This window comes from Grampus griseus (assembly GCF_964374135.1).
Source record: "Grampus griseus genome assembly, chromosome: 3".
Lineage (NCBI taxonomy): Eukaryota > Metazoa > Chordata > Mammalia > Artiodactyla > Delphinidae > Grampus > Grampus griseus.
The window spans coordinates 158,352,001-158,378,266 of record NC_139019.1 but is presented as its reverse complement, the minus strand read 5'-3'; the positions used below and the strand labels follow the sequence as shown (position 1 = coordinate 158,378,266).

The window sequence follows — 26,266 nt, the reverse complement described above, 5'->3', positions numbered from 1 at the left end:
TCACGAAAACAAGGTAATTTGAAAACGGGCACTCCTGTCATTTCCCTAGAAAAAACTAGCCAATCCAGGGGCTAAGCACAGCCTTCCCAACAGCCCTTTACAAACAATGTCTCCCCCTGGGAACCCTAAAGAGAGGCGAGATGTGCAGCCTTAAGGAAGCGTACTTGTTCCGTATACCCACCGACAACTTCTAGGTTTGCATACACATCGCACACGTCTCTCATCAACTCCGCACGCCAGACTGGTCCCCCAGAATCATATCCCTGCCCCTCCCTTGAATGGAAACCAATTGCTCTTATCTAAGTTTCTGGAGGAAGCTGCAAAGAAAAATACAAGATCTGGTTAGAACCAACTAGGCCCAAGATGGCAAAAGATTTGACTTCCAGCGGACCTTGAGCTTCATTATATGCTCATTGTAATGCATTAGCATGCTAAATGACACACCCACCAGCAACAGGACAGTTGACTATTGCCATAACAACAACCGGAAAAGCCCATACAAGGACTGAAAAGGAGTGTTGCCTCAGTTTCCCATCCAAACCACATCCTTGTTCTCTGGTAAGTAATGAATATTCCTCCCTCTCTTTCCAGTTCCCTCCTGTTCACCTCGACCCTCCAAAACATATGGTATCTCCACCCAAATTGGGTTGAGAAGTTGATTTGCAAGCTAAGTTGCTGCTTCTCCATTCTTTAGCCCTTGAATAAAGCTTGTGCTATTCAAGGGGTCTCACCCAGGCTAGGGTCCAGGCAAGCAATTCAGTAACAAATTGAACAATGAGAAGCCATTTCATTTCAAATGTGAAAGAAAAATCAGAAGAGTGACCAGTGTAGGGGAGCACATATTGCCACTCCAAAATGTTTCTCTGGTGTAAGGATTATTTGGGGTTGGTTATTTCTAAGGAACAGAAGACTCAGAAAGTTGTCCTTTTTACCTCCCCCTTAAATACTTAAAAGCATTTAGATGGCGGGCTTGTTCCGAGAAGGGAGCTGTCACCAGAGGTAACTAAAAAGAATATGAGCTAGGCATGTAGACTGGGAAATTTACCAAGGTCTATATGTTCACGTTCCTCCCTGTGTCCCATTGTCTCTACATGGCAAGGCAAATACTTGTTTACCAAGCATTTGCTCTTCCCATTACCCTGTGAATTGTCTTCCTCTGCTCTGAAGTCCTAGACCCCGAGCCTCAGCTCTTTAGGTCAGAATGAATACATAAGCCTTGATTACCTGACCCTATGACAGACTCAGTCCCAGCCCTGCTGCACCTTTAAGTTCCTTAACCTGTCCCATGTTGTCCAGCACCACCTACGTGCTGGCAACTCCCAAATTTATATCTCTACCGCAGGCCTCTCCTCTGACCTCAGACCCAAATAGCCCATTGTTTATACAACATCTCCCGCTTGTATGTCTAGGGTGATCTTTAGTAACTGAACAAGGCCAAACCTGTCTCAAGCCCCCATCCCTCTCCTCCCATAGTCTTATCACTTTCAGGTAATATCAATGCCACCCCTCATTTGCACATGGGGCTGTCCGCATCATCTTCTCTCTCACACTTCACATCCCCAATCCTGCAACCTAACAAATGTATCCAGAATCCAGTCGCTCCTCCCATTCTCACCACTATTGCCCTAGCCCTGGGCAGTTCTTAGCCCTCCCTCACTCTCTTAACCACCTGAAAAGGATGACCAGGCCTTCTGCACCAAACCACAGCTCTCCACCAGCCAAGGCTACCTCTCAGGCCTCCAAACACAAAACAAGCATCCCATCACTGCAAGTGCAAAGAGTTTGCTTACTCACCACTGTCAGAGAGGAAAGACATTTCTGGTGTCAGAGATCAGATTGGAATGTTTCCACTAAAACAGCAGAAAATGTTGAGTCTGGTGAAGTGCTCCCTGCAGCCCCCAGCACAGGACACTCCACAGAACTCTTCTCATCCAGGGAAATGCAGACACAGTAGAGAGCAAGGACTGGCAAACCTCTGTCCTGCCTGGGAAATGAGGCCCAGGGTGGGAGGCAGCAGGGAGTACAACAGCCTCTGACTTGCACCCCTCTTGCAAGAAGATCTGGTTGAGAGTTCAGAACCCACATTTCCAGGAAATGAGAATGAAACCATAGCAACCATATTTACATCCTTCTCTACAGCACAAGCATTTCCCAAAAAAGAAGAATACAAGAGTGTGACTTCCAGAGGCTCAGTGAGTAAGGAGAGGGCAGAGAGGTACTAGGGGTCAGGAAAGGCCGGTCTCTGAGGACCCCTGGGAGGTTACCTAGCCAAGACACCCAGGGGAGCACAGAGGACAGGGAAGGAGGAAGGCTGTGAGCAACTTTTCAAAGCTTCCAGTGAATGAGGGAGAAGCATTTCTCTAAATTTTCTTTGTCTTTCTGATCTTTCATTGTTAGGAGACTTATACTTATACTTGAATGGGCATGGATCACTCTGGTGGGTCATGGGGTCATATCTGATGAGTGAATCAAACTATCAGAAGGGGCTCTGGGGACACAAAGCAAGACAGCAAGGAGGGGGACACAGAGAGGGAGGAAGGAACCTGGGTCCTTAAATTTATATGGAAGATCAAGGGGAAAAGACCAAAGTTTCTTTAGAAGAAGAAGAAATGGGAGGGTTTCCTATAAGGTACATGGTGCATTATCATGTATATTTCATATATTATAAAAATAAACAAAGTATCCTTTAATGCTATAGGTGGGTCCTGGCACAGAGCCCTGTGTTAGACTATGGCATGAATGAAATTCTGTTGAATGGAAGAAGTACATAGCATGTTAGTGGGTAGAGAAGGCACTGTCTAGTAAATGGAGCTGGACAAACTAGTTATCCATATGGAAAAAGGTTACTGATTCTCTATCTATATCACTTTTTTTTTTTTTTTTTTTTTGTGGTACGCGGGCCTCTCACTGTTGTGGCCTCTCCCGTTGTGGAGCACAGGCTCAGTGGCCATGGCTCACGGGACTAACCGCTCCACGGCATGTGGGATCTTCCCGGACCGGGGCACGAACCCGTGTCCCCTGCATCGGCAGGTGGACTCTCAACCACTGCAGCACCAGGGAAGCCCTATATATGAAACTTTTTAAACTTAAAAACTTTAATCTCTAGTGAAAACCAAGAAGTATGTCATTGTGAACTATTTGTCATACCAGCATTTTCTGATTGGCAACTTTATGAACATATTTGATAACCTCTGAAAACATACATTGTCTCATAGCATAATTTCTTTCTTCTATGTGGTACAAGACATGTGTCTAATAAACCCAAACATCTCTAGTTTTTTTTCTCATAAGAGGACAAATGTAGGTAAATTTAGACTTGTCTAGAAATCAATGTTTCAGTATTTTATCTTATTTAGGAATTTTCTAGACACTCAATGAATTCTTATTATTTAATTTAATTTAGCAAAACTCTGAAGTTCCAAGTACTAAAAATCTGGAGAGACTGTAACTGAGCAGGACCCTATTGGGCCTGCCCAGAACACATCCCCCCCAATGTCCGCTACCTGTCTCTTATCTGTAGAAAAACTTTAGCCTCCTAGGCCTTCCCTGAGTTCCAAAGAATACATTTCATCAGAGAGGTGAGAAAAGGCAGAGATAAAGGAAAACAGTCAAGCAGACAAAATAATAATAGTTTAGTCATTAAACAAAGTCAAAGACCTTTAGTTCATCCTTGAGGGGTATAGATAATATTCTGAGTGGTGCCCTTTGAGCTGTTTTTTAGGTAACTGTATGATGCCCACAGCCAGTCTGACCCCAGACTGGTTGGAAGCAAAAAGCTGATGATGTTGACTCCAGATTACCTCATTACCAACCAATCAGGAGAATGTCCACAGGATGATCATGAACCTCACAGCCCCCCTCCCATTCCCTGTCTTTAAAACATTTCCCTGAATGCCATTGGAGAGTTCAGGTCTTTTAATCCCTAGCTTCCTGGCTCCTTGCTTGGTGCCCTGAGATAAACGTTGCACTTTCCTTCACCACAACCCAGTGTCTGTAGATTGGCTTTATTGCACGTGGGTGAGCGGACCTAAGTTTGGTTTGGTAACAAGATTATTTTTAAGAAGACATTCCCCAAACATAATGATTTCCAAAGAGTTCACCCCAGAACACTTATTTACATTTAATTTTTCATCATATCAAGTTATTTTTTTTAATTTGCCACAGAAATAGTATGAACTTATTTGACTTTCAGTAAACCTATTATACTTGACATTGATGACTCTAAAGACATTATTAATTAAACCTACAATCTTAAACTTGTTTTTATTCATTAAAAATTAGTCCTAGGTCATGTGCTCCTTTAAAAATTTGGATTAGTTTCTGTTGTATTTAAAAATATTTGATTTGTAAGCACTTACTTTCCTTAAAGCCAGTTAAATAGGGCCCATTTACAAATTAATTTTTACATGAAGTCAGACAGAACCAGAGATCTCGTAGCTTCATTTAAAAAGTTAGTCATGAATCAGGTATTTCAGTATAAAGCTTATTAATTTAAAATAACAGATGAAATAAGTTGTTTATTCACTTGAGTTTAAAAGGATTCTTTTTTCTTTTATTAAGTTCAACTTCTACTAATTTAGCCAAGGCCATAGTCTCAGGCAATGTGGGCTGTGTTTGCATTTCAAGAACATGACATAGAGTTATAACTGCAAGTTTTGTCCTAGGAATACTTTTATTTTTTTAGGGTCAGGATTTTGAAAAGATACTTTATCAAGCCAGCTTTCTCTAAACATACTGCAAAAAAAAAAAAAACCCACAAAAAAACAGTTTTGGAATGTCAGAAGAGTTTCATGTTGCCCGTTTTCCTCCAGTGTCTAAAGAATACTATGGTCATGCATGTTAAAAAAATAATAATCTTTTTTTCCTTGGGAGCATAGCTGAAAATTTTCTAATTGTGTAAGATACACCCAATAGGACTACAAGATGGAACAGAGCTCTGATTATCCATTATTCTTATTTATGGTCAATATTACCAGAAACAGACAGACCAGGACCAGATGAACCAATACTCAGCAGTCTCTCAGGGTCACAGTTCCCTAGCAAGAGAATGGAGGATTGTCTACCTACCACTGCAGATGCGGGTACCAACAAGACTTGGTCTAACAGGGAGTTTCCCAGTTACCAATCAGGCAGCGTCAGATGGCGAGGGACTCCTTGACCCAGAAGGAAAAGTCCAATTAAAGTGGCAGTATGTTCAAAACCAGATGACCAAACTTTATGCCTTTTCCCCCCAAAGGAAACCTCCAATCAAGGCAACCAGTAAGTCAGAATACCCTCGTGTCATCACATGCGAGATTCCACCACTTACCAGAGACATATCATAGACCAGACCATGACCAGGACCTTGTTTCTTTCACCCTGGAATTGAAAGCACTGTGGGCCAGTGATGCCTGGTCAGTGGCAGTGCTTGGGGCTGTCCCTGAGCCAAAGGTGCTCAGGTAGCTGCTGGACATGTTCTGAGAGCTTCCACCGTAACAGGGTGATAGAGTGGGTCTGTTTACCGAGATTTGGGCAGAGACTGCAATGTCGATAACAGGTTAGGAAACACCCAGCTAAGAGAATGTGAACCTGGCTTTACCACCCTTGATTCCATCCCTGGGTCAGAAAACAATGACTGACAGGTGAGGAGAAGGGAAGGCAAGGATCACTTTTTAGTGAGCCCTTTGCAAGGGAATGTGCTTTCATTTTAAGCCAGCTATGGGTCTGGACTTGGTCTTCCTGGGTAAGATACTCTCATCCAATAAAAGCTGGATTTCTTCACCATTTGTAAACCCTGAACAGGAAGTAAGAGGCCTGTGGGTCTGGACTGTGCCTGTCCCTGAGATTCCAGTGGGGATGTTAGTGTGAGCCACTCCCACCCCTACCATTGTCCCTCCTATGTGAGGGACATTCACTACACCAGGGGTCATCAGTAGGATTGTAACTGTCTCACCCAAGTATGTCATTCCTACCCTTTATATTTCCTCTCAGCTAGCTCCCATCCTTGTAATGGGGTCAAGTGTGATGAAGAAAGAGGAAGGAGCTGACTCTTTCCCTAGCCCCACTGCAGCTATCTCAGTTGAAGGAAGGACTGAGCCAGGGCAGGGGAGATTTCAACTTTATAAGAGTCTGGAGATCGTTTATTAGACCAACTGGACTTTTGCTTACCTGAGTGGAGCTAGGAGACAGGATATTTCCTGAGCTGTTCCTTCCCTCTGTCAACCAGGAAATGTGTGCTTTGCCTCTTTGCATTTCAGAGACCATATTGATATCCAGGGATGCCTGCCCCATCCTGAACATGTCATGCCCTGAGGAGACCAAGATATTAGAGGCCTAGTCTTGTCAGTCACCACAGAACATTGCCCAATGTCAACTGAAAAGCTTAGTCAACATTTGCAAGGTAAAGGAAGGACCACACCCATTTTCCACTTCAGCTACTGCTTTTAGAGTTAAGGCACTTTCAGAGGGTTTTCTGGACATACTCAGCCATGCTAGGCAACCCATTTTCTGCCTGTCCTCCTTCCCTTTACTCCTGTTCCCTGCTTTGCTTACCTGCATCCCCAGTCCTAGCCTGGTCTCTGATGGAGGCCTGGCACTCAGCTTCTTTGTCCACACTCTAGCCTGCTCAGTGTCTGGTGGTGAAAGTCTTAACATGCAAGCATCACATGGGTTGAGGGTCTACCAGAGGTGGAGGAACATGAGAGGAGGTGGTACAACCAAAAGAGGCTGCTTCCTGGACCTTGTGAATTCCCTTGAGCCCAGTTCCAAACCATTTCAGGCATCTAATAGACAGATTAGCCTGAAAGGAGAGCCCAAACCTAGAAGAGGTTTCCAAAGGGTGGCCCCAAAGTGCAATCAGCAACCTTTGTATGTCTCTTGTAGACTTTGCCCAGATTCTACTTTGGTTCCTACTCTGTGCGGGGAGAAAGCATCTTTGCAGAGGCTCACAGACCTATGACAGAGTCAGTTAAGAGTTTCTCCTGCAGAGGCTGCAGCTGTCCAGGTGCCCAAAGAACAATTCCACTTGGTAGGTGACCAGTAGTGACCATGACAGGTCTGTGTCACTTGTGGTCCTGAAGAAGATTCATGTGATCACAGGGCACTTAGGAGCAGAAGGTCAGACTGTGGGCTGTGAGATGTGTATTCAGGGCATCAGGTCCCAGCCTGTGGACAGTTCAGAGCAAAGATGGAGAAGGCATGAACTTGGTTTTCTTACTTATTTCTTATTTTACTCCTGAGGTCTTTAATTAGCTGTTTGTCTGTGTTCACCTGCATGCACAACTCATTGTCAAGTTCATTTGTGAGTTTTCATCTTTGCCTTGTAGTTCTTTCTACCTGGAATGCCAGTCTCTCTTGTCCCCACAATGATTTCTCAGTCTCTCTTCCGTCACAGCATTGATTGTCTCTATATGTCAGACAGAGAATTTCTCTGACGTACCCAAACTATGGAAGGAGGGAAAGATTCATGACTGACTGCAGAGAAAAGAATATATGCAGCACCAATTTGGAAAGAACTGAGATACTTTCCTTTTTAGAATCCTCTAGTTACGTACATAACATAATGATTACCTACACACTGAACAACTATCCCAAGAAACAGAATATCTTCAGTAACTATACCTATCTATGTGGTCCTACTTACTCCATGCTCTGCCACCAGCCCTTGGGTAACAACTTCATGAAGTATGTGTTTATGATTGCTTTCTTTCATTTGTTGTTTTATCACTGACATATTCATGCCTTAAAAATATTTTGTTGTGTTCTCCTGAAACTTTGTTTAAATGGCATTATACTGGTTCTTAATTTAAAAACTCAGCAATGGGCTTCCCTGGTGGCGCAGTGGTTGAGAGTCCACCTGCCGATGCAGGGGACACGGGTTCGTGTCCCGGTCCGGGAAGATCCCACATGCCGCGGAGCGGCTAGGCCCGTGAGCCATGGGCACTGAGCCTGTGTGTCTGGAGCCTGTACTCCGCAGCGGGAGAAGCCACAACAGTGAGAGGCCCGCGTACTGCAAAAAAATAAAAAAATAAAAATAAAAACTCGGCACTATGCTACTAATATTTATTTATCTATTATATCTATGACCCATTCTTTACGATGCTGTGGAGCTCAATTTATTTATCCCTTCTCTGTCATTGGTTATCCTCTCCTTTTTCACAGTTATGAAGACTGCTGTTAGGAACACACTTCTACATATCTTCTGGACATTTGTGCATAGTGACTCTTAGGTACCATCTTAGGAGTGGAAATGCTTGTTCTCAAGGTACATGAATGTACGGTTTTTTTTTGTTCTGTGGGTCAGTTCATTCATCCCTGTGCCAGCACTCAAGTACAGCATTAAAGTATACTTTATTTTTACAATGTATAAAATATACATGAAAAATACCATATATGGTACTGCAAACCCTCCCATTTCTTCTTCTAAAGAAAATTTGGTATTTTCTCCTTAATCTTCCATGTAAATTTAGGAATCCAGACTCCTCCCTCCTCTCTGTGCCCAGCTCCTTGCGGTTTTGTCTTGTGTCCCCAGAGGCCCTTCCGATAGTTTGATTCGCTCATCAGATGTGACCCCATGACCCACCAGAATGATCAAGGCCCCGGGTTGACAATGTGGCAGTCAGGTATAGGTCTCCTAACGATGAAAGAACAAAAAAGACAGAAAAGTTAGAGAAATGCTTCTCCCTCATTCACTGGAAGCTTTGAAAAGTTGCTCACAGCCTTCCTTCTTCCCTGTCCTCTGTGCTCCCCTGGGTGTCTTGGCTAGGTGACCTCCCAGGGGTCCTAAGAGACCTGCCTTTCCTGACCCCTAGTACCTCTCTGCCCTCTCCTTACTCACTGATCCTCTGGAAGTCACACTTTGTATTTTCTTTACTGGAAAATGTGGTGCTGTAGAGAAAGACATAAACACGACTTCCCTGGTTTCATTTTCATTTCTGGAAATGTTAGTTTCAACTATCAATCTTTTCCTCCTAAGGGAGGGGCTCAAGTCAGAGGCTATTGTACTCCCTGCTGCCTCCCATCCTGGGCCTCATTTCCCAGGCAGGACCGAAGTTTGCCAGTCCTTGCTCTCTACTGTGTCTGCCTTTATCTGGGCGAGGACAGTTCTCTGGATTGTTCCCGTGCTGGGGGCTGCGGGGAGCACTTCAACAGACTCTGCATTTTCTACTGTTTTAGTGGAAACATTCGGGTCGGCGCTCTGACCAGAAATGTCTTTTCTCTCTTGAACTGGTGAGTGAGCAAACTCTTAGCACTTGCAGGGATGGGATGCTTGTTTTTTGTTTGGAGACCTGAGGGGCAGGGCTGGCGGCTGGTGTAGAGCTGTGGTTTGATGCAGAAGGCCTGGTCATCCTTTTCAGGTGGTTAAGGGAGTGAGGGAGGGCTAAGAACTGCCCAGGGCTAGGGCAATAGTGGTGAGAATGGGAGAAGTGACTGGATTCTGGATACATTTGTTAGGTTGCAGGATTGGGGATGTGAAGTGTGAGAGAAAGAAGATGATGCGGACGGCCCCATGTGCAAATGAGGGGTGGCATTGATATTACCTGAAAGGGATAAGACAAGGGAAGAGAGGGATGGGGGCTTGAGACATGTTTGGTCTTGTTCAGTTACTAAAGATCATCCTAGACATACAAGCGGGAGATGTTGTATAAACAATGGGCTATTTGGGTCTGAGGTCAGAGGAGAGGCCTGTGGTAGAGATATAATTTGGGAGTTGCCAGCACATAGAGGGTGCCGGACAACATGGGACAGGTTAAGATAACCTAAAGGGCGCATGTATGTGGGAGCAGGGTGAGGACTGAGCCTGTTGTAGGGGAGGAAATAATTTTCCTCTACCCTTGTAGGTTCTTATGGCTGGTTTCAGAATTAAAATGACATGAGGCAGATTAATAGAAGAAAAACACAAATTTAACTTTGTATGTGCAGGGGTTCCATACTGTGAGGCACACCTGCGTTCAGGCAATTGAGGCTTATATGCTATTCAGATTTCAGGAGCAGGGGTAGGAGTCTGGGACTTCGAAGAGGGAAGTCAATTTACAGGACGATGGAAAAATAAATCTTCGGTAAACAATTGTTTGCCATGCCTTGCAGAAACAATGGGAAACAGAGAGGACTTTGATCAAACAGGCCTTGCGAAGTTTCCTCAAGTCTACCACACTAGCTCATAGTCTTAGTAGACATCTCTGGTGATAGCTCTTCTTCCTGAAATAGGCCCTTTATCTAAGTTCTTTTAGGCAGTTAAGGAGAAGATAAAAGCTCTTTCTTAAAGATAATCATCCTAAAATAATCCTATGCCAAAGAGATACATTTTGGGACAGCAAATTTTGCTCCCCTATGCTGTGGGCACCCCAATTTCAGATCACACTGTGTGGGAGGACGTGCACACAAAGCAAGGAGTGGTCGGCCACACCCACTTCCTGCTTTAGTTTAACAAAATGGTGTTGGGGAGGAGAAATTTTTCCTCTACGCTTCTGGGTTTTTGTGGCTGGTCTAAGAATTAAATTGACATGAGGCAGATTAACGGGAGAAAAAAACAAATTTAATTACTATACCTATGAAAGAGGGCTCCAGAAGATTATGGGGTGCAGAGGCAGTCAGGCAATCAAGGCTATATATTCATTCTGAGCAAAGGAGTTGGGGCTAAGGGCGTAGGGCTTCAAAGGTGAGGAAGATAAGGCACAGGGTAATGGGAAGAGGAACTGTTTGGTAAACAAGTGTGTGACCCGCCATGTAAAGGCAATGGGACACAGAGAGGAACGTGAACATATAGACCTTGGTAAATTTCCCAGTCTACATGTCTAGCTCATATTCTTTTTAGTTACCTCTGGTGACAGCTCCCTTCTTGGAACAAGCCCCCCCGTCTAAATGCTTTTAAGCAGTTAAGGGGAAGGTAAAAAGGACAACTTCCTGAGTCTTCTGTTTCTTAAAAATAACCAACCTAAAATCATCCTCATATTAGAGAAGCATTTTGTGGTGGCAATTATATCCCCTACGCTGGTCATTCATCTGATTTTTCTTTCACCTTTGAAACAAAATGTCTTCTCATTGCTCTAGTACCCTTCGTTTTTATGACTTAAAGGTCACATTTCAAATACATTCAAAATACCCTCTCTCCAGGCTGAGGTCCTCGATGCTACGTGTAACATCAGAATGGGACTCATTCTTTCTTTCTCCCTATTGGCTCCTACATGGCAATAATTGCTGCTCCATTTCAAGGTGAACCACCACATAGATATTTCAAATCAGGTGGCCACAAACTAGTTAAACCACTGTCAAAGCTCTCACCTGAATAGCAGGTACAAAAGGGTTGGGGTGAGGGAATTTGTGAAGGGATATTTTGAGGGAGATGTTAGGGTGTGGGATCCCCAGGGCAAAGATGGAGGGTGATGCCTGCTCCTCACTTCAAACTCAGAATGAGGGTTTTAGCAGGAGCTTTGGGAGAACAGCTAGAGGACAGGGTACTGGGTCTTTCCCAAGCCTGAGATATCTAAACGTGAAAGTCAGGTTAGCAAGATGTGGCAGGCAAGCCCAAGAAGGAGCTGGGCAGAGAGTATGTTGGGGTGAAGCGGGTGATGTGTGGTCCATACATCTGATCCAGGCCACGTGCAGGAGAGAGCTTGTGTGGGGTCACCTCAGGGCATTTCTCAGAGGGCTACCTGCAGGAGGGACCAGTCTGGAGTGTGGAGTTGATGAGAGAAGTGTGGGATGTGCATGCAAACCTAGGAGTCATCAGTGAGTATGTGGTCTTGTATCGTTGGGGCTGGAGGAGATGTGGGGGAACTGAGTAGATGGAACAAGGAGGTTCCCTAAGGCTACACGTCTCACCTCTCTTTAGGGTTCCCAAGGGGAGACAGTGTTTGTAAAGGTCTTCACCCCTGGACTGGGTGGTTTCACTTCTAGGGAAATGATAGGAGTGCCCATTTTCAAATTATCTTGCCTTTTGTGACTCTAAAACCCACCTTAAAAATCTCTCTCCTCTTTCCCCTAGTTTACTTCTCTTCCCATCACAGACTACCGCAGTCTTTTCAATTTGATATGGGCCAGGATATTCATTTGAACATATTTATTAATGTATATTAATGTATGTATGTACCCATGAAAGCTATATAGTAATGCTTTATGTTTATCCCTTTAATTGTCCACAAAAAGTATTGAGCTTAAAGTCTGTTTTATAATAAAAATACCTATTTGGTCTTTGTCCACAATTCCTGGAAGGAGCTCCTAAAAATGTCGAAATTTCCTCAGTGATAGGAATGTCTTTTGTAAGATAATGAGATTATTGGGGCAGGGAGCCTACAGAGCATCAGGATGGGGGCTGGTAGCCAGAAAGATCGAACCAGAATTAAAGGGTGGGCAGTTTCAGTTCCTTCCTACCCTTCCTCCCTCCAAACTTCAGGGAGTGGAGGAGGGCTGGAGTTTGAGTTCAATCATCAGTGGTCAATGACTTATTCAACCGTGCCTATGTAACAAAACATTAAAACCCCTAAAAAGGTCAGTTTCTTACTTCCTAAACTCAATATTATTGGGGGCATCTCTCTATGTTGATGTGCATAGATCTACTTTATATTTTCTGACACAGCAGTCAGTCAAATATATATCCCATTATTTATTAATTATAAAAAGGACACAGTATTACGTAGGGTACAGACAACGCTGTTGTAAAAGAGGGACTCAAACACGGAGACAGAGAACCAGGGAAGGCTTTCTTTCCCTCTGAGGGCAGTGCAGAGGTTAGCAGACTGCACAGCCGGGTGCTGGTTTTGTCTTGGTCTGGTAGAGCTCAGGCCCGGCCCATCTTCACAATCCACCATCTCCTTGCCCTTGTCCCCATCTGTGTGTTTGTCTCTAGGGGAGCAATCTAATCTTCTCTGATGATCACATCAAGCTTGGCCCACAGTTCACTTGGTTCTCTCACTCCTCTGTCTCTCCCCTGGAAAGCAATCTCTATGAAATCAATGATTTCCATTCCTGAAGCTCCAGGGCTGGGACAGTGCCTGGCACAGAGCAGACACTCAATAAGAATTTGATTAGAGAATAAAGGAAAGAATAAAGAATGATTGTGCTTAGAGAATAAAGGGAGGATTTGCTTCTAGAATAAAGAAGTAAAGGAAGGAATTATTTGACAGTTCACATGCTGTTTTCATTCCCCCTGTGCTTTGGGCTTATTGAGACCCCTTCTGTAAAGAAGTGATAGTTTCTGAAGATATGAACTCAATATTACTGGTACTATATTTTCACAAGTCCCAAAGCCTTCACATCAGAGGGGAGGCTAGGCTAGGTTTTAGGCAGTGGAGTAAGATGGGATACAATTATCCTTAAGCACAGTTACTCTCTGCTTAAACAACTAAGTTGAGGCCACACAGAGTCTCAAGTTAATACCTGCGGTTTGCGGTCAGTTTGAATGTGAGCCATGGATACAGGACTTTTCAGTAAGCTCAGAGCCGTTCACAGCACTAATGTCACCTTTGCCACCACTTAAGAGCTAAGCATCCATTCAATTTCTCTTGAAATAGTAGGAATGGTCCCCATCTAAGAGTTTGGTTATAAAATAGCATGGGGATACATCCATTTAAAGTAAATTTTACAACAAGCAGACAGAAAGTGACATGTGGAGAAATCCCTAATTTCACAGGACTGCTCCATGATTGCTTCTAGGTGAAGGTTTGGGCAATTGTCCACTCCTTCCCAACCGCTCCTAATGCTGGCTTTACATTCTCCCTCCGCCACCAGTCTTATGAATGAGTCCAGGAGTAAAAGATGCATTTTGCCTAGGAACCAAGTATACTCAACACACATGCACAGACACAGGCACATACCTGAAAAAGAGATTTTACCACAGAATTTGCCATCTCTTCACTTTATTCAATTCCAGTGGGTAACTTTAAAAAAAAACAACACAACTCTTGTTATAACCCACACAATAGATTTCACAACTTCAGACAAGCAGAATGAAAACCACTCATTAGTGGATTTCCCATGCTGGTTTCTATATAGCTCCCAACATGCCCAATTATTCCCAGTCCCAACCAAAGGGACCCATGGAGAAGTGTGGCCCACCTTGCACCAGATGTGGAATCTGAGGTATCGAGGACTTCTGTGAGCCCAGAATCCAATGTACGTCAAGCCCCAAGTTTGTTCCCCATTTGGTCGTTATCATGAAAAGCTGACAGAAAAACAACATGCTCGTTTATTCCAGGAAAGTATGCTAAGCCTCAACATCATCAAAGGGCCTGGTACTGAACAGGACACATCTGGGGAGACGGTGTTTGAAAAGCTCCCACCTCACTAACATCATCTGTAAAGGAAAGAGTTGGAACCCTGCAATAGAGATAGTTTCTCCAATGCTAATACACAATTAAACTGAGGGGGACTGAAATGTCCCATTAGACATCTCATCCTTGAAAGCCCACCTAAGGTCCCTATTCCATGGGAGGTCCACCCTGGGGAACTAGTGGACTCACAATTCCAGATGCCCCAGAAATGGCCAGTGGCTCCTTTTCCAGCTTAGACGCTAAGAGCGTATGAGTGGCACGTCCTGCCCTCCTTCTACACATGTGGTCTCCATCAGAAGACCCCGAATGCCAGGAACGTGGAGATGAGAGGCACACTGCCTCCACACTGGAGGGCTGGATGGGTTTGAAGCAGCAAAGTATTTGTGTGCTGATGTGGTCCCTGAAGAATGTCAGAGAGGGGTCCTGCTATGAAAACTCACTGAAATGAGTAAGCCTGATGCCAAGTTCTCCTGTCCTGGTGTGGGCTCCACCTTTCATGTTCTTACAGTAGCACAGTTATCAAACAAGTTCCATCTTAGGAGCCCTCTCCCTTACACACTCCATGGAAGCAGAGGGTGACGGTGATCAGACAGATGTCAGTGGCCCTCCTGGCATGTCATCCCTCCCTGGGGAACAGTCCTCTCCTCAAACAGAGGCAATTCCTTCTGGGACCATCCAAGCTCAGGTTGCTCCAGAAGGAAGAAATGGAATTGTGGAGGGTTGGGGTTGTCCTAGGGAGAGCTGAGGGAAAGGAGGGAAGAGGAGCTGGCGAGGACAGTTGGTTGTCCTGCAGTTTTCTCCTTCAGCGGCCCTTCGGGGACACTGGAGCTCTCCACTGGGTTGTTTCTAGATCCGAATGCTGGCAGGACCTCAGCTCCAGGGGGACTCAGGCAGCGGAAGTTTCAGTTCTATTCCTGGAAATGACTCTAGGTGTCCAGGAAAGGAGCGCCAGTTTCCTTTCTGCATTCCGTAGTGGAGGGGGCACTGGCCTGAGCTAGACTCTAAGGCGTCAATGTCAAGTCAGTGCACAGAGGCCAAGCACAGAGTTGGGGTGTCCTGGGTCCAGCCCTGCTGCTTCCCTCCAGAGCCATGTCCTCGGATTTGGTCCTCAGCTCCGTCCTATGTCCACATTCACCTTCACCGTCACTCAGACCCTGCCCCTTCCTGAGGCTCAAGACACTGTCTGCAGAGACGCTCCCTGGTGTTGCCCAGCTCACTCAGCACTTGGGTTCACTTGCTACCACCAGCTTTGCTCAGAGTGCATATTCTCCATCCACCACTGCCGACTGCAAGCTCTGACCCCTACCTGCTGTCAGTGCACCTGCTGGGGGCCTGAGACCCAGCAATGCTCACCGCTGGCCAGGTGACCCTGGGCATCTGCCTAACATCCTAGTGATTGTCATGTGCTCGCTCTCAGATCAGAAGGAAAAGCTCTCCAAGTCTTCTGTGGGCAGGAGAGAGGCCCCAGACAGAGGACTGTGTGAATGTAACAGAGTTAGAAATTTTTCAAGGCTTACAGTGCTTCCAAGGTTTGGGCAGAGATTGCAAACGTCAATAATAAGATAGGAAATTCTTATGCATCTAAGAGATTGTGAATTCAGTTTAGCCACCATTGATTCCTTCCCTGGGTCAGAAGAAGACAGTTGAAAGGTTGAAGAAAGGGAGAGGCAAAGATCACTTTAGTGAACTTGTTGCAAGGGGTGTGGCCAACAGTGAGGGCTGGATGTTCTTTTCTGGGTAAGATGATATCAGGAGGTAAGAGGCTGGGGCTACCCACCTTGCCCAACTCTAAGGAGGAGGTAGCAGGCCTGCAGGTCTGGGCTGTGCCTGTCCCTGAGATCCCAATGGGGATGTCAGTGTGAGCCACACATGGCCCCACCTACGTGAGAGACAGTCACCACACTAGGGGCTTCAGCAGGATTGAACCTGTCCCACCTGAGTGTGTCTTTCCTACTCTTTATTGTTCCCATCCTTGTAACAGGGTCAGTAGGAGGAAGAAAAAGGGAGAAGCTGACTCTTTTCCTGTCCCTGCTGCAGCTCTCTCACTTGGTGGAGGGACTGAGCCAGGGCAGGGGAGATTTCAACTCTGTAAGAGTCTGCAGATTGTTTATGAGACCAATTGGAATTTTTCTTACGTGAGTGGGACCAGGAGACAGGATATTTCCTGAGACATTCCTCCCCTCCTCCAACCAGGAAATGTGTGCTTTGCCTCTGCATTTCAGAGACCTTATTGATGTCCAGGAATAACTTCCCTGTCCTGAAGGTGTGATGCCCTAAGGAGACTGAGATATTAAAGGCCTAGTCTTGTCAGTCATCCACAGAACAGGGCCGAATTGCAACTGAAAAGCTCAGTAAATATTTGCAAGGTAATGGAAGGACCACACCCATTTTCAACTTTAGCAACACTTTTATAGTTAAGCCACTTGCAGAGGATTTTTCTGGAGGAACTCAACCTGAACCCTGCTGGCCCACACCCCAGCCTGAGGGCTTTAGGCAAAGCATTTAAGGCCTGTCCTCCTTCCCTTTTCTCCTGTTCCCTGTTTTGCTTTGCTAGTATTCCCAGGCCTAGTCTGGTCTCAGATACAGGCCTGACACAGTCTCTTGTTCAGCTCTCCAGCCTGCCCAGTTCCTGGTGGTGAAGTGATGACCATGCAAACATCACATGGGTTGAGGGCCTGCCAGAAGATGAGAGGAGGTGGTCAACCAAGAAAGAGGCTGAATATGGCTGCCTGCCTGGACCTTGGGAATGCCTTTGAGCCCAGGTTCAAACGATTTCAGACATCTGATAGACAGATTAGCCTGAAAGCAGAACCCAAACCTAGAAAAGGTTTTCAAAGTGTGGCCCTAAAGTGCAATCAGCAACCTTTATATGTCTCTCGTGGACTCTGCCCAGATCCTACTTTGGGTTCCTACTCCGTGCAGGGAGAAGCCACCTTGCCAGAGACTCACAGGCCTCTGATGGGACCTGTTAGGAGTTTCTCCTGCAAAGGCAGAAGCCGTGCTTGAGTCCAAGAAACAATTCCATTTGGTAGGTACACAGTAGTGACCATGACATGCTGTGTCACCTCTTGTCCTGAGGAAGGTTCATGTGATCTCAGTGGACTTAGGGCTAGAAAGTCTGACTATGGACCATGAGGTGTGCATTGAGGGGTATCTGAGCAATGGCCGCTCCAGGCCAGAGCCTATGAAATGGGGCACCAGACTCAGAGTGACCCTCACAATCAGGACCAGCCCAGCCCTGGGGAACTCTGAGTGGTGTTTTTAATTAATACTGTGTCTTTTATTTTATTTTATTTATTTTTTGGCTACGTCGGGTCTTAGTTGTGGCACGTGGTATCTTCACTGAGGCATGCGAGATCTTTAACTGTGGTGCACAGTCTCTTCATTGTGGCGCGCGAACTTCTCTCTAGTTGTGGCGCGCAGGTTTTCTCTTTTCTATTTGAAGCGCACAGGCTCCAGGGTGCGTGGGCTCTGTAGTTGTGGCATGGGGATTCCAGAGCACATGGGCTCTGTAGTTTGTGGCATGCAGGCTCTTTAGTTGGGGTGCGCGAGCTCAGTAGTTGTGGCACGCAGGCTTAGTTGCCCCACGGCATGTGGTATCTTAGTTCCCTGACCAGGGATCGAAACTGTGTCGCCTGCATTGGAAGGTGGATTCTTTACCATTGGACCACCAGGGAAGTCCCAAAACTGAAGTTTGTTTTCGTTTTTTTTTAAATTTATTTTTGCTGTGTTGGATCTTCGTTTCTGTGCGTGGGCTTTCTCTAGCTGTGGCAAGCGGGGGCCACTCTTCATTGCGGTGCGCGGGCCTCTCACTATCGCGGCCTCTCTTGTTGAGGAGCACAGGCTCCAGATGCGCAGGCTCAGTAGTTGTGGCTCACGGGCCTAGGTGCTCCGTGGCATGTGGGATCCTCCCAGACCAGGGCTCGAACCCGTGTCCCCTGCGTTAGCAGGCAGATTCTCAACCACTGCGCCACCAGGGAAGCCCCTAAAACTGAAGTTTTTAATTGGGTGTCTGTATGTGTTCATCTGCATCTACAGCTAGCTGTCAAATTCATTTGTGATCTTTCATCTTTGCCTTGCAGTTCTTTCTGCCTGGAATGACAACCTCTCTTGTCCCCACCTCCTCCCTCAATGATTTCTCTGTCTTTCTTCCATCATAGCATTGATTCTCTCTATGTGTCAGACAGAGTATTTCTCTGATGCTCCCAAACTATGGAAGTAGGGAGAGATTCATGACTGACTGCAGAGAAAAGAATATATGCAGCACCAATTTGAAAGAACTGAGATATTTTTCTTTTTAAAGTCCTTTGTTTACTTATATAATATGATGATCACCTACACACTGAACAACCGTCCCAAGAAATAGAACATCTTCAATAACTATACTTACCTATGTGTTCCTATTTACTCCATACTCTGTCACCAGCCCTTGTTCAGCAACGTCATGAAGTATGTATTTACGATTCCTTTCTGTCATTTGTTGTGTGATCACTTACATATGCATGCCTAAGCCATATTTTTTTGTGTTTTCTTGAAGATTTATTTAAAGAGTATTCTTTTTTCCTACTATTTTTTTCTACCATTTCTACTAAATTCTATTTATTTTAAACTCAGTGTTGTGTTACTAAGATTTATTTACCTATGTATAACAATGGATCAGTGTTGTAGAGCTCAATTTATTTATCCATTCTCTGTCAATGGCTATCCTCTCCTTTCTCACAATAATGAAGACTGTTAGGAACACATTTTACATGTCCCCTGTACATTTTTGCACAGTGACTCCTAGGTACCATGTTAGGAGTGGAAATGCTGGGTCCTAAGGTGCACGAATGTACAATTTAATAAAATTAATCCATATTCTTTTCGTAGTGATTGTATTGATTTTACATTCCCAGCAGCTATATTTCAGAGATTCTACTGATTCACATTCTCCCTAGTACTCAATATCGTCCAACTTTAAAATTTTTCCAATTGAATTGACGTACAATGTCATCTCACTGTGCACAGTTTTGCATTTGCCTCATTACTAAGGAGGATGCTAAACTTTCTGTGTGCTTATTGACCACACCTGTTTTTTTTGTTTTTTGTTTTCCTGAGAAAGATCTGTTCATTTCCCCCCATGCCCTGCACTTCCATACTGGTTTGTTTTGCTTCTTAGTGATCTCTGGCATTTTAAAAATACCTTCTTAGTATTGATTTTTAGTTTACGACATTTGTGCCAATATCTTCTCCACATGTCTGGAGAATTTTTACTGTCCTGAAGCATTTATTTTCATAAACAGAAACTTTTCATTTTAATGTACTCTAAGGCACCCCATTTGTCAATCTTATTTATACAGTTATCTTCTGGGTATCTTGTTTAAAAAATTTTTCTGTACCCTAAGATCTGCTATATTTTCTAATAGAGTTTTCTATTTGAAGTTTAGATCTTTACTCTTTCTCTAGAGTTGATTATCAAAAGTGATATAAGTAGGGAATCAGTAACATTCTCCAAATGCAAAACCAGTTTGTACAGCTCCATTTACTTGATAGAGCCTTCTTTACTCACTGACATTCCATGTACTGGGTTGGCCAAAAAGTGCCTTCAGTTTTTAAGTAAAAATAAAAGACACACTTTTCATTTTCACCAAGAACTTTATTGAACAACATAGTCACCCTTTTGTTCCACTACCTTCTGCCATTTTTCAGGAAACTTCATAATTCCATCTGCCCAAAAGTTTGTCATCTTTTTGAGCAAAGAACCGCTCCAGGTGTCTTTTACAGTCTTTCAGGGAATTGAAAGTTTTTCCATTAAAAGAATTTTGTAAAGACCTAAATAATGGAAACCTGAAGGTGCAATGTCTGGTGAATACGACAGATGAATCAGAACTCCCCAGCCAAGCTGTAACAGTTTTTGCCTGGTCATCAAAGAAACATGTGGTCTTGCCTTATCCTGATGGAAGAGTATGCGTTTTCTGTTGAGTAATTCTGGACGCTTTCGTCGAGTGCTGCTTTCAGTTGGTCTAATTGGGAGCAGTACTTGTTGGAATGAATCGTTTGGTTTTCCAAAAGGATCTCATAATAGAGGACTCCCTTCCAATCCCACCATATACACAACATCACCTTCTTTGGATGAAGACCAGCCTTTGGTGCAGTTGGTTGTGGTTCATTTCACTTGCCCCACGATCTCTTCCATTCCACATTATTGTACAGTATCCACTTTTCATCGCCCATCACAATTTATTTATTTATTTATTTTTTCACCACAATTTATTTTAAAAAAGATACGTTTAAGTAGAGAATTACATGTGGAAATATGGTCAAGAAGGTTTATTTTAGCATAAGTTATGTAAGGATCCTAAACATCAAATCGCTTAACATAACCAAGCTGGTGCAAATGATTTTCAACACTTGATATGGATATTTTGAGTATGTCGGCTATCTCCCACATGGTATAACATTGGTTGTTCTCACTTAATGTCTCGATTTGATCGCTATCAGCTTCAACTGGTCTATCCAACCGTAGAGCATTGTCCAGCGAGGGATCTCCAGCACGAAACTTTGCAAACCACTTTTGACATGTTCAATCAGTCACAGCACCTTTTCCATACACTGTACAAATCTTTTTTGTTGTTGCGTTTCAGTTTCATTTTTACCCTTCTTGAAATAATAAAGGATAATATGCCAAAAATGTTGCTTTTTTCTTCCATCTTCAATATTAAAATCGCTACACAAAAATTCAATTTTGATGTCATTTTTTATTTTTATTTATTTTTTTGCGTTACGCGGGCCTCTCACTGCTGTGGCCTCTCCCGTTGCGGGGCACAGGCTCCGGACGCGCAGGCTCAGAGGCCATGGCTCACGGGCCCAGCCGCTCTGTGGCATGTGGGATCTTCCCGGACGGGGGAACGGACCTGCGTCCCCTGCATCGGCAGGCGGACTCTCAACCATTGCGCCACCAGGGAAGCCCTGATGTCATTTTTTAAATGCACACTGATATGACAGCTGTCACATACACTCTAGGAAAATTTTTTCAAATGAAGTTAAAGACAACTAAGTGCTACTAGAGCCATTTTATGGAAAAAACCGAACGAACATTTTGGCCAACCCATATGTCTCCCTTTCAACATAATTCCACACATGCCTGAGTCCAAGACAGGGATTTTGGTATTGTGTTCTGTGGGTCAGCTGGTATATCCCTATACCAGCCAGCACCCAAGTACAGCATTAAATATACTTTGTTTATTTTTATAATGTATAAAATATACATGAAAATATACCATACAGGGTATGGCAGGTCCTCCCATTTCCTCCTTGAAATGTGGGTTCTCAAATATCGATCAGATTTTCCAGAGGGAGAGGCTCAGGTTAGAAGGTATTGTACTTCCTGACGCCTCCCCGTTCTGGGCCTCATTACTCAGGCAGCAGAGGCTTTGTTCTCTACAGTGAGCACAGGAGCACACTGTGTCTGCATTTCCTGGTGAGAACAGTTCTGGGGAATGGCCCTGCGCAGTCTCAGCATTTTCTGCTGTTTTAGTGGAATCATTTGGATCTGATCTCTGTCACAGGAAGTCTGTTTTCTCTCTGGAAAACATGCTCTATACCTGCAGTGGCCAAGGCCAGCTTTGGACTTGGAGGGCTGAGGACAGGGCTGGCTGGTGGAGAGCTGGAATTCCATCCAGCAGTTCATGCCAACCTCTTTGAAGAACAGACAACCCCTGTGTCTGAAGATGCCTTTCCTTTCTTTCTTTTTTCTTTCTTTTTTCTCTTTCTTTCTTTCTTTCATTCTTTCAGAAAGTTGTAAGAAAATCTGGGGCAACAGAATGTTTACTGGTTTCTCCAGTAGTAAACTATGTAATGTTTAATGCACACTCAGGGTTTTCTGATTCTAGCCTTTCATTACCATAGAGATATTTAAATCTCTTTGAGTTTTGGTAATTAACAGCAATGCAAAATAATTCATTTCTTCGCCATTTCCTTACTCTGTGCAGGCTATAACCAGATACCACAGACTGGGTGCCTTATGAAGAGAAATCTATTTCTCATACTTCTGGAGGATGAAAGACCAAGATCAAGGCACATGTAGATTAGGTGTCTGATGAGAACACACTTCCTAGATGAATGTCTTTTCTGTTTAAGCTCATATGTCAGAAGGGTTAAGCTAGCTCTTTGGGGTCTCTTTTATGAGGGCACTAATCCATTCATGGTGGCTCTGCCCTCATGGCCTAGGCACATTCGAAGGGTCCATTTACTAATAAAATCACTTTGAGCATTACATTTTATCTATGGATTTATGGGGACACATTTAGTCCATACCCATATAGAAATACAATCTGTCTGTTGAGGTTCAATAGTCTTCCCACCTTCTTCTTAGAAGACAGCACTCTTGTCTCACTTTGACATTCATTTCAATATTCCTGAGCTATAAATATGTCTCTTCTTTGGTATTCTGCTTTCAACTAGCGTTAACATCTGCTTATTTCCTTCATTAGTGATAAGTTAAATTAAATCCTTAACATGTATTCATTTAATATTTTTTGATAGTCATGATTTTACTTTTTTAAAAAAATTGTCTTTGCACAATAGGTAGAATGGGGGTGGAGGGCGTTCAGCACACCCCTGTGGGCCTCTCACTGCCGTGGCCTCTCCCGTTGCAGAGCACAGGCTCCGGATGCGCAGGCTCAGCGGCCATGGCTCACGGGCCCAGCCGCTCCGCGGCATGTGGGATCTTCCCGGACCGGGGCACGAACCCGTGTCCCCTGCATCGGCAGGCGGACTCTCAACCACTGCGCCACCAGGGAAGCCCTAAATATTTTTTAAATCACAGTTTCTTGGTATAACTTTCCTCACTCATAGTGAATGATAGGAGGTGTCATCAATATCATATTAATAATTTCTTTAAATTGCCTTGGTTTAATCAGATGCCCATGTTTCAAAACTGTGCTGAATTGGATAGGGAAAATTAGGGCTCTTATTTACTTCCTCTGCAACTTCCTGTCACATGTTTTAACTTCCACCCAAACTGGTCCATAAAGTGAGGTAAATAGACATTAAGCTGCCATGGGGTAACTATTACCACAATGACTATGTTCTTGGTTGTCCACCTTATGGAACATACATCCTGGCAGGCAGGCCACCTGGTGGGCTTGTCTCTGTCTCCTGCCTCTCCCACAAGGCAAGTCCTGTCCTGATTTGCTGCAGGTTATTGGAAGTGAGGGTCTTTCTGGAAGTCGTCTGTGCTCACTAATGTGTTGGCCTAAGTGATTCTTCCTGCAGAATGGAAAGGTGCTGGGCTCTGTATTCAGGTTTCAGGAAAATACAGACAGTCTATACTAGTTTCCCATTGCTCTGTAACAAATTACTACAAACTTAGTGGCTTAAGACAATATACATTCATTCTTTTATAGTTTTGGAGGTGAGCATTCAAAATGAATCTTAAGGGGCTACAATTAAAGTGTCAGTAGGACCGGTTCCTTCTGCAGGCTCCAGGAGGTACTCCATTTTCTTGTCTTTTCCAGGCTCGAGACACTGCCTGGCATTCATTGGCTCATTGCCCTCCCTCCATCTTCACTACGACCTTTGTTCCTATTATCCCATCTTCTTTTCTGCAGTTGGCCATGCCTCACTCTTATAGGGATGCCTGTGATTATATTTAACCCATGTGGACAAACCAAGATAATCTTTCCATCTGAAGATCATTAACTTAATCACATCTGCAAAGTGCTTCTCGCTATGTAAGTAACATATTCACAGGTTCTGGGGTTCAGGAAGTGGACATCTTAGGGGCCATTATTCTGTCTCTACATTGTCCTGACTCCTGGAACATATAAATCATCAGCTTAGAAAACAGGTAGTCTTTTTTGTAGCAGTGGGAACAAAAGTCATCAGGAAAAATAAATGAACTGTAGTAACATGAGTAAGTGTGAGAGATGGGACCGATCTGTTGAGACCACTGTGTTTCCTCAGCTGAACCGGCCTGTTCTGCTGCTTCATTCACCTTACCTCCTTATTCCCTTCCTTTTCCACAGATCATCCAGGGTTAACTGGCATGGATTGGTTCACCTCCTATTTCCTGTCAGGAAAGAATTTTGAGCAATTGGCCCAAAAATGTGTCCCTCACTACTCCACCTTGATCAGCAAGGCAGTGGGGATCCTCTCTCAGGAAAGTGTTGAACGTATTCAAAGAGTCTTTCAGGAGGGGAAGCTAAAAGAGGTGGTTGAAGAGATTCAGGAAGCACTTCAGAAATCTGAGAACGCTCCCTTGGCTGTGGCTGTGATCGGGCAATCTGGTTCTGGGAAGTCCAGTTTCATCAATGCCCTTTTAGGTCTTGGTCATGAAGAGGAGGGGTCTGCTCACGTTGGAGTTGTGCCAACCACCATGAAGAAAACCCCCTATCAACATCCGAAATATCCCAGTGTGACCTTCTGGGACCTGCCTGGAACTGGGACTCCCAATTCCCTTCCAGATCCTTATCTAGAAATTGTGGGAGATGATGACTATGACTTTTTCATCATTATTTCTTCCTCACGGTTCAGCTCAAATGATGCTCTCCTGGCCCAGAAAATCAAGGAGAAGGGGAAGAATTTCTACTTTGTTAGAACAATGGTGGATGTTGAATTACACAGTGAAGAGAAAAGCAAACCCATATCCTTCAAAACGGAGAGAGTCCTTCAGCAGATCCGAGATGACTACCTGGCTATTCTCAGCAACCTCGGAGTATCTAATCCGTGTGTCTTCCTGGTCTCCAACTTTCACCCGGATAAGTTTGATTTCCCAAGACTGCAGGAGACATTGCTGCAGGATCTCCCTGCACATAAGCGCTACACCTTTGTGCTCCAGTTGTCCAATTTGTCTGATGCTTTCCTTGAGGTGAAGAGAGTTATCCTCAAAGAGAAGATCTGGCTGAATGCCCTGAAATCAGCCGCTTTGGCCATCATCCCTTTCATGGCCTTCTTCAGTGGCTTTGACTTGCCTAAACAGGAGAAGTGCTTGAACCTTTATCGAAGCTATTTTGGTTTGGATGAGCAGTCAGTCAAAGAGATTGCCCAGAAACTGGGCACATCTGTGCAAGAGATCAAGAGCTCCACAAAGTCCTTGGATTTCTGGTTATTTGTGAAGAATGACAGTATAGCAGCAAAGGCCATGAAATGCTCTGAATCCTTTTGCTCAGTGAATGGAGGACTCCGATCTTCTGTCTTTCAGTTTTTGAAAGTGTATTTTTTACGTTTGAAATTCATCAATACGGTGGCTGATGATGTTAAAATGCTGTTGCATAAGACTTTAGAGAGCGGAAGTCTAAGAGAATGAGGCAGAGATGGGTAGAGTTGCCTAACCGAATAACAAAAGGGCCTCAGGTCTTGTGTTCTCTGGGTGGGAGCAGGATCCACTTCTACCCACCACCAAGGCCAACACTACCCTAAAGTAAAAAGATTGTCTCACTGTTGGAAAAAGACAATTGCTCCACATTGATGCTACACTGCTAAGTAAAGGGGATTTGACCATAACCTCTTTTCTGTACTCTCTAAGCTATTTTGCTCTAATCATGACAGATATGCACCATATAACTTTCATTAATCTCCTGGTGTTATAAGGTATTTTTCATTTGCAAGTTTTACTCTGATAATAAACGTTTGGTAATAATTATGATAACTGTTATCTATTGGCTTTTTATGAATTATTATCCCCCGTCATCATTTCAATACCATCCTCATCAAAATAAGGGAAAATACACAACTATGGGAATATGGCCAAGTGAACAGTTGATGATGTGTATGGGGAACCACAGCAGGTAGAAGAAGACAGGATTAGAGAAATGGTTTAGAATGTAATATTTCTAGATACTGTTAGAGATTAAAGGGAGGGAAACCAAGGCAGCGTTTTTATCTCTAGGACTTTTTCAACACTGGATGGATTAAGAGACCAGTGAACAGGCCACGATGAAGGACAGGAGATTTGAGAGAGTGAAGTTGAATTAGGAAGGAAAGAAAAGATTAACTGAACTGGGATAAATGAGAGAATAGAGTGTTTTTTTCTCTCACCC

General features: G+C 44.2%; 1 protein-coding gene across 1 annotated transcript; it reads left to right on the top strand.

The window, feature by feature from the left end:
- The first annotated feature begins 9,030 nt into the window (after window positions 1-9,030).
- Window positions 9,031-25,829, top strand: LOC309820181 (interferon-gamma-inducible GTPase 10-like). The gene is made up of 2 exons (XM_082650778.1): window positions 9,031-9,207; window positions 24,254-25,829. The coding sequence occupies exon 2, from the start codon at window positions 24,274-24,276 to the stop codon at window positions 25,531-25,533; it is 1,260 nt and encodes a 419-aa protein (XP_082506904.1). The 5' UTR covers window positions 9,031-9,207; window positions 24,254-24,273; the 3' UTR covers window positions 25,534-25,829.
- The last annotated feature ends 437 nt before the right edge of the window (window positions 25,830-26,266 follow it).

Bases quoted from the DNA above. Each gene is read 5' to 3' on its own strand.
- LOC309820181 (XM_082650778.1), top strand. From the start codon at position 24,274: ATGGATTGGTTCACCTCCTATTTCCTGTCAGGAAAGAATTTTGAGCAA.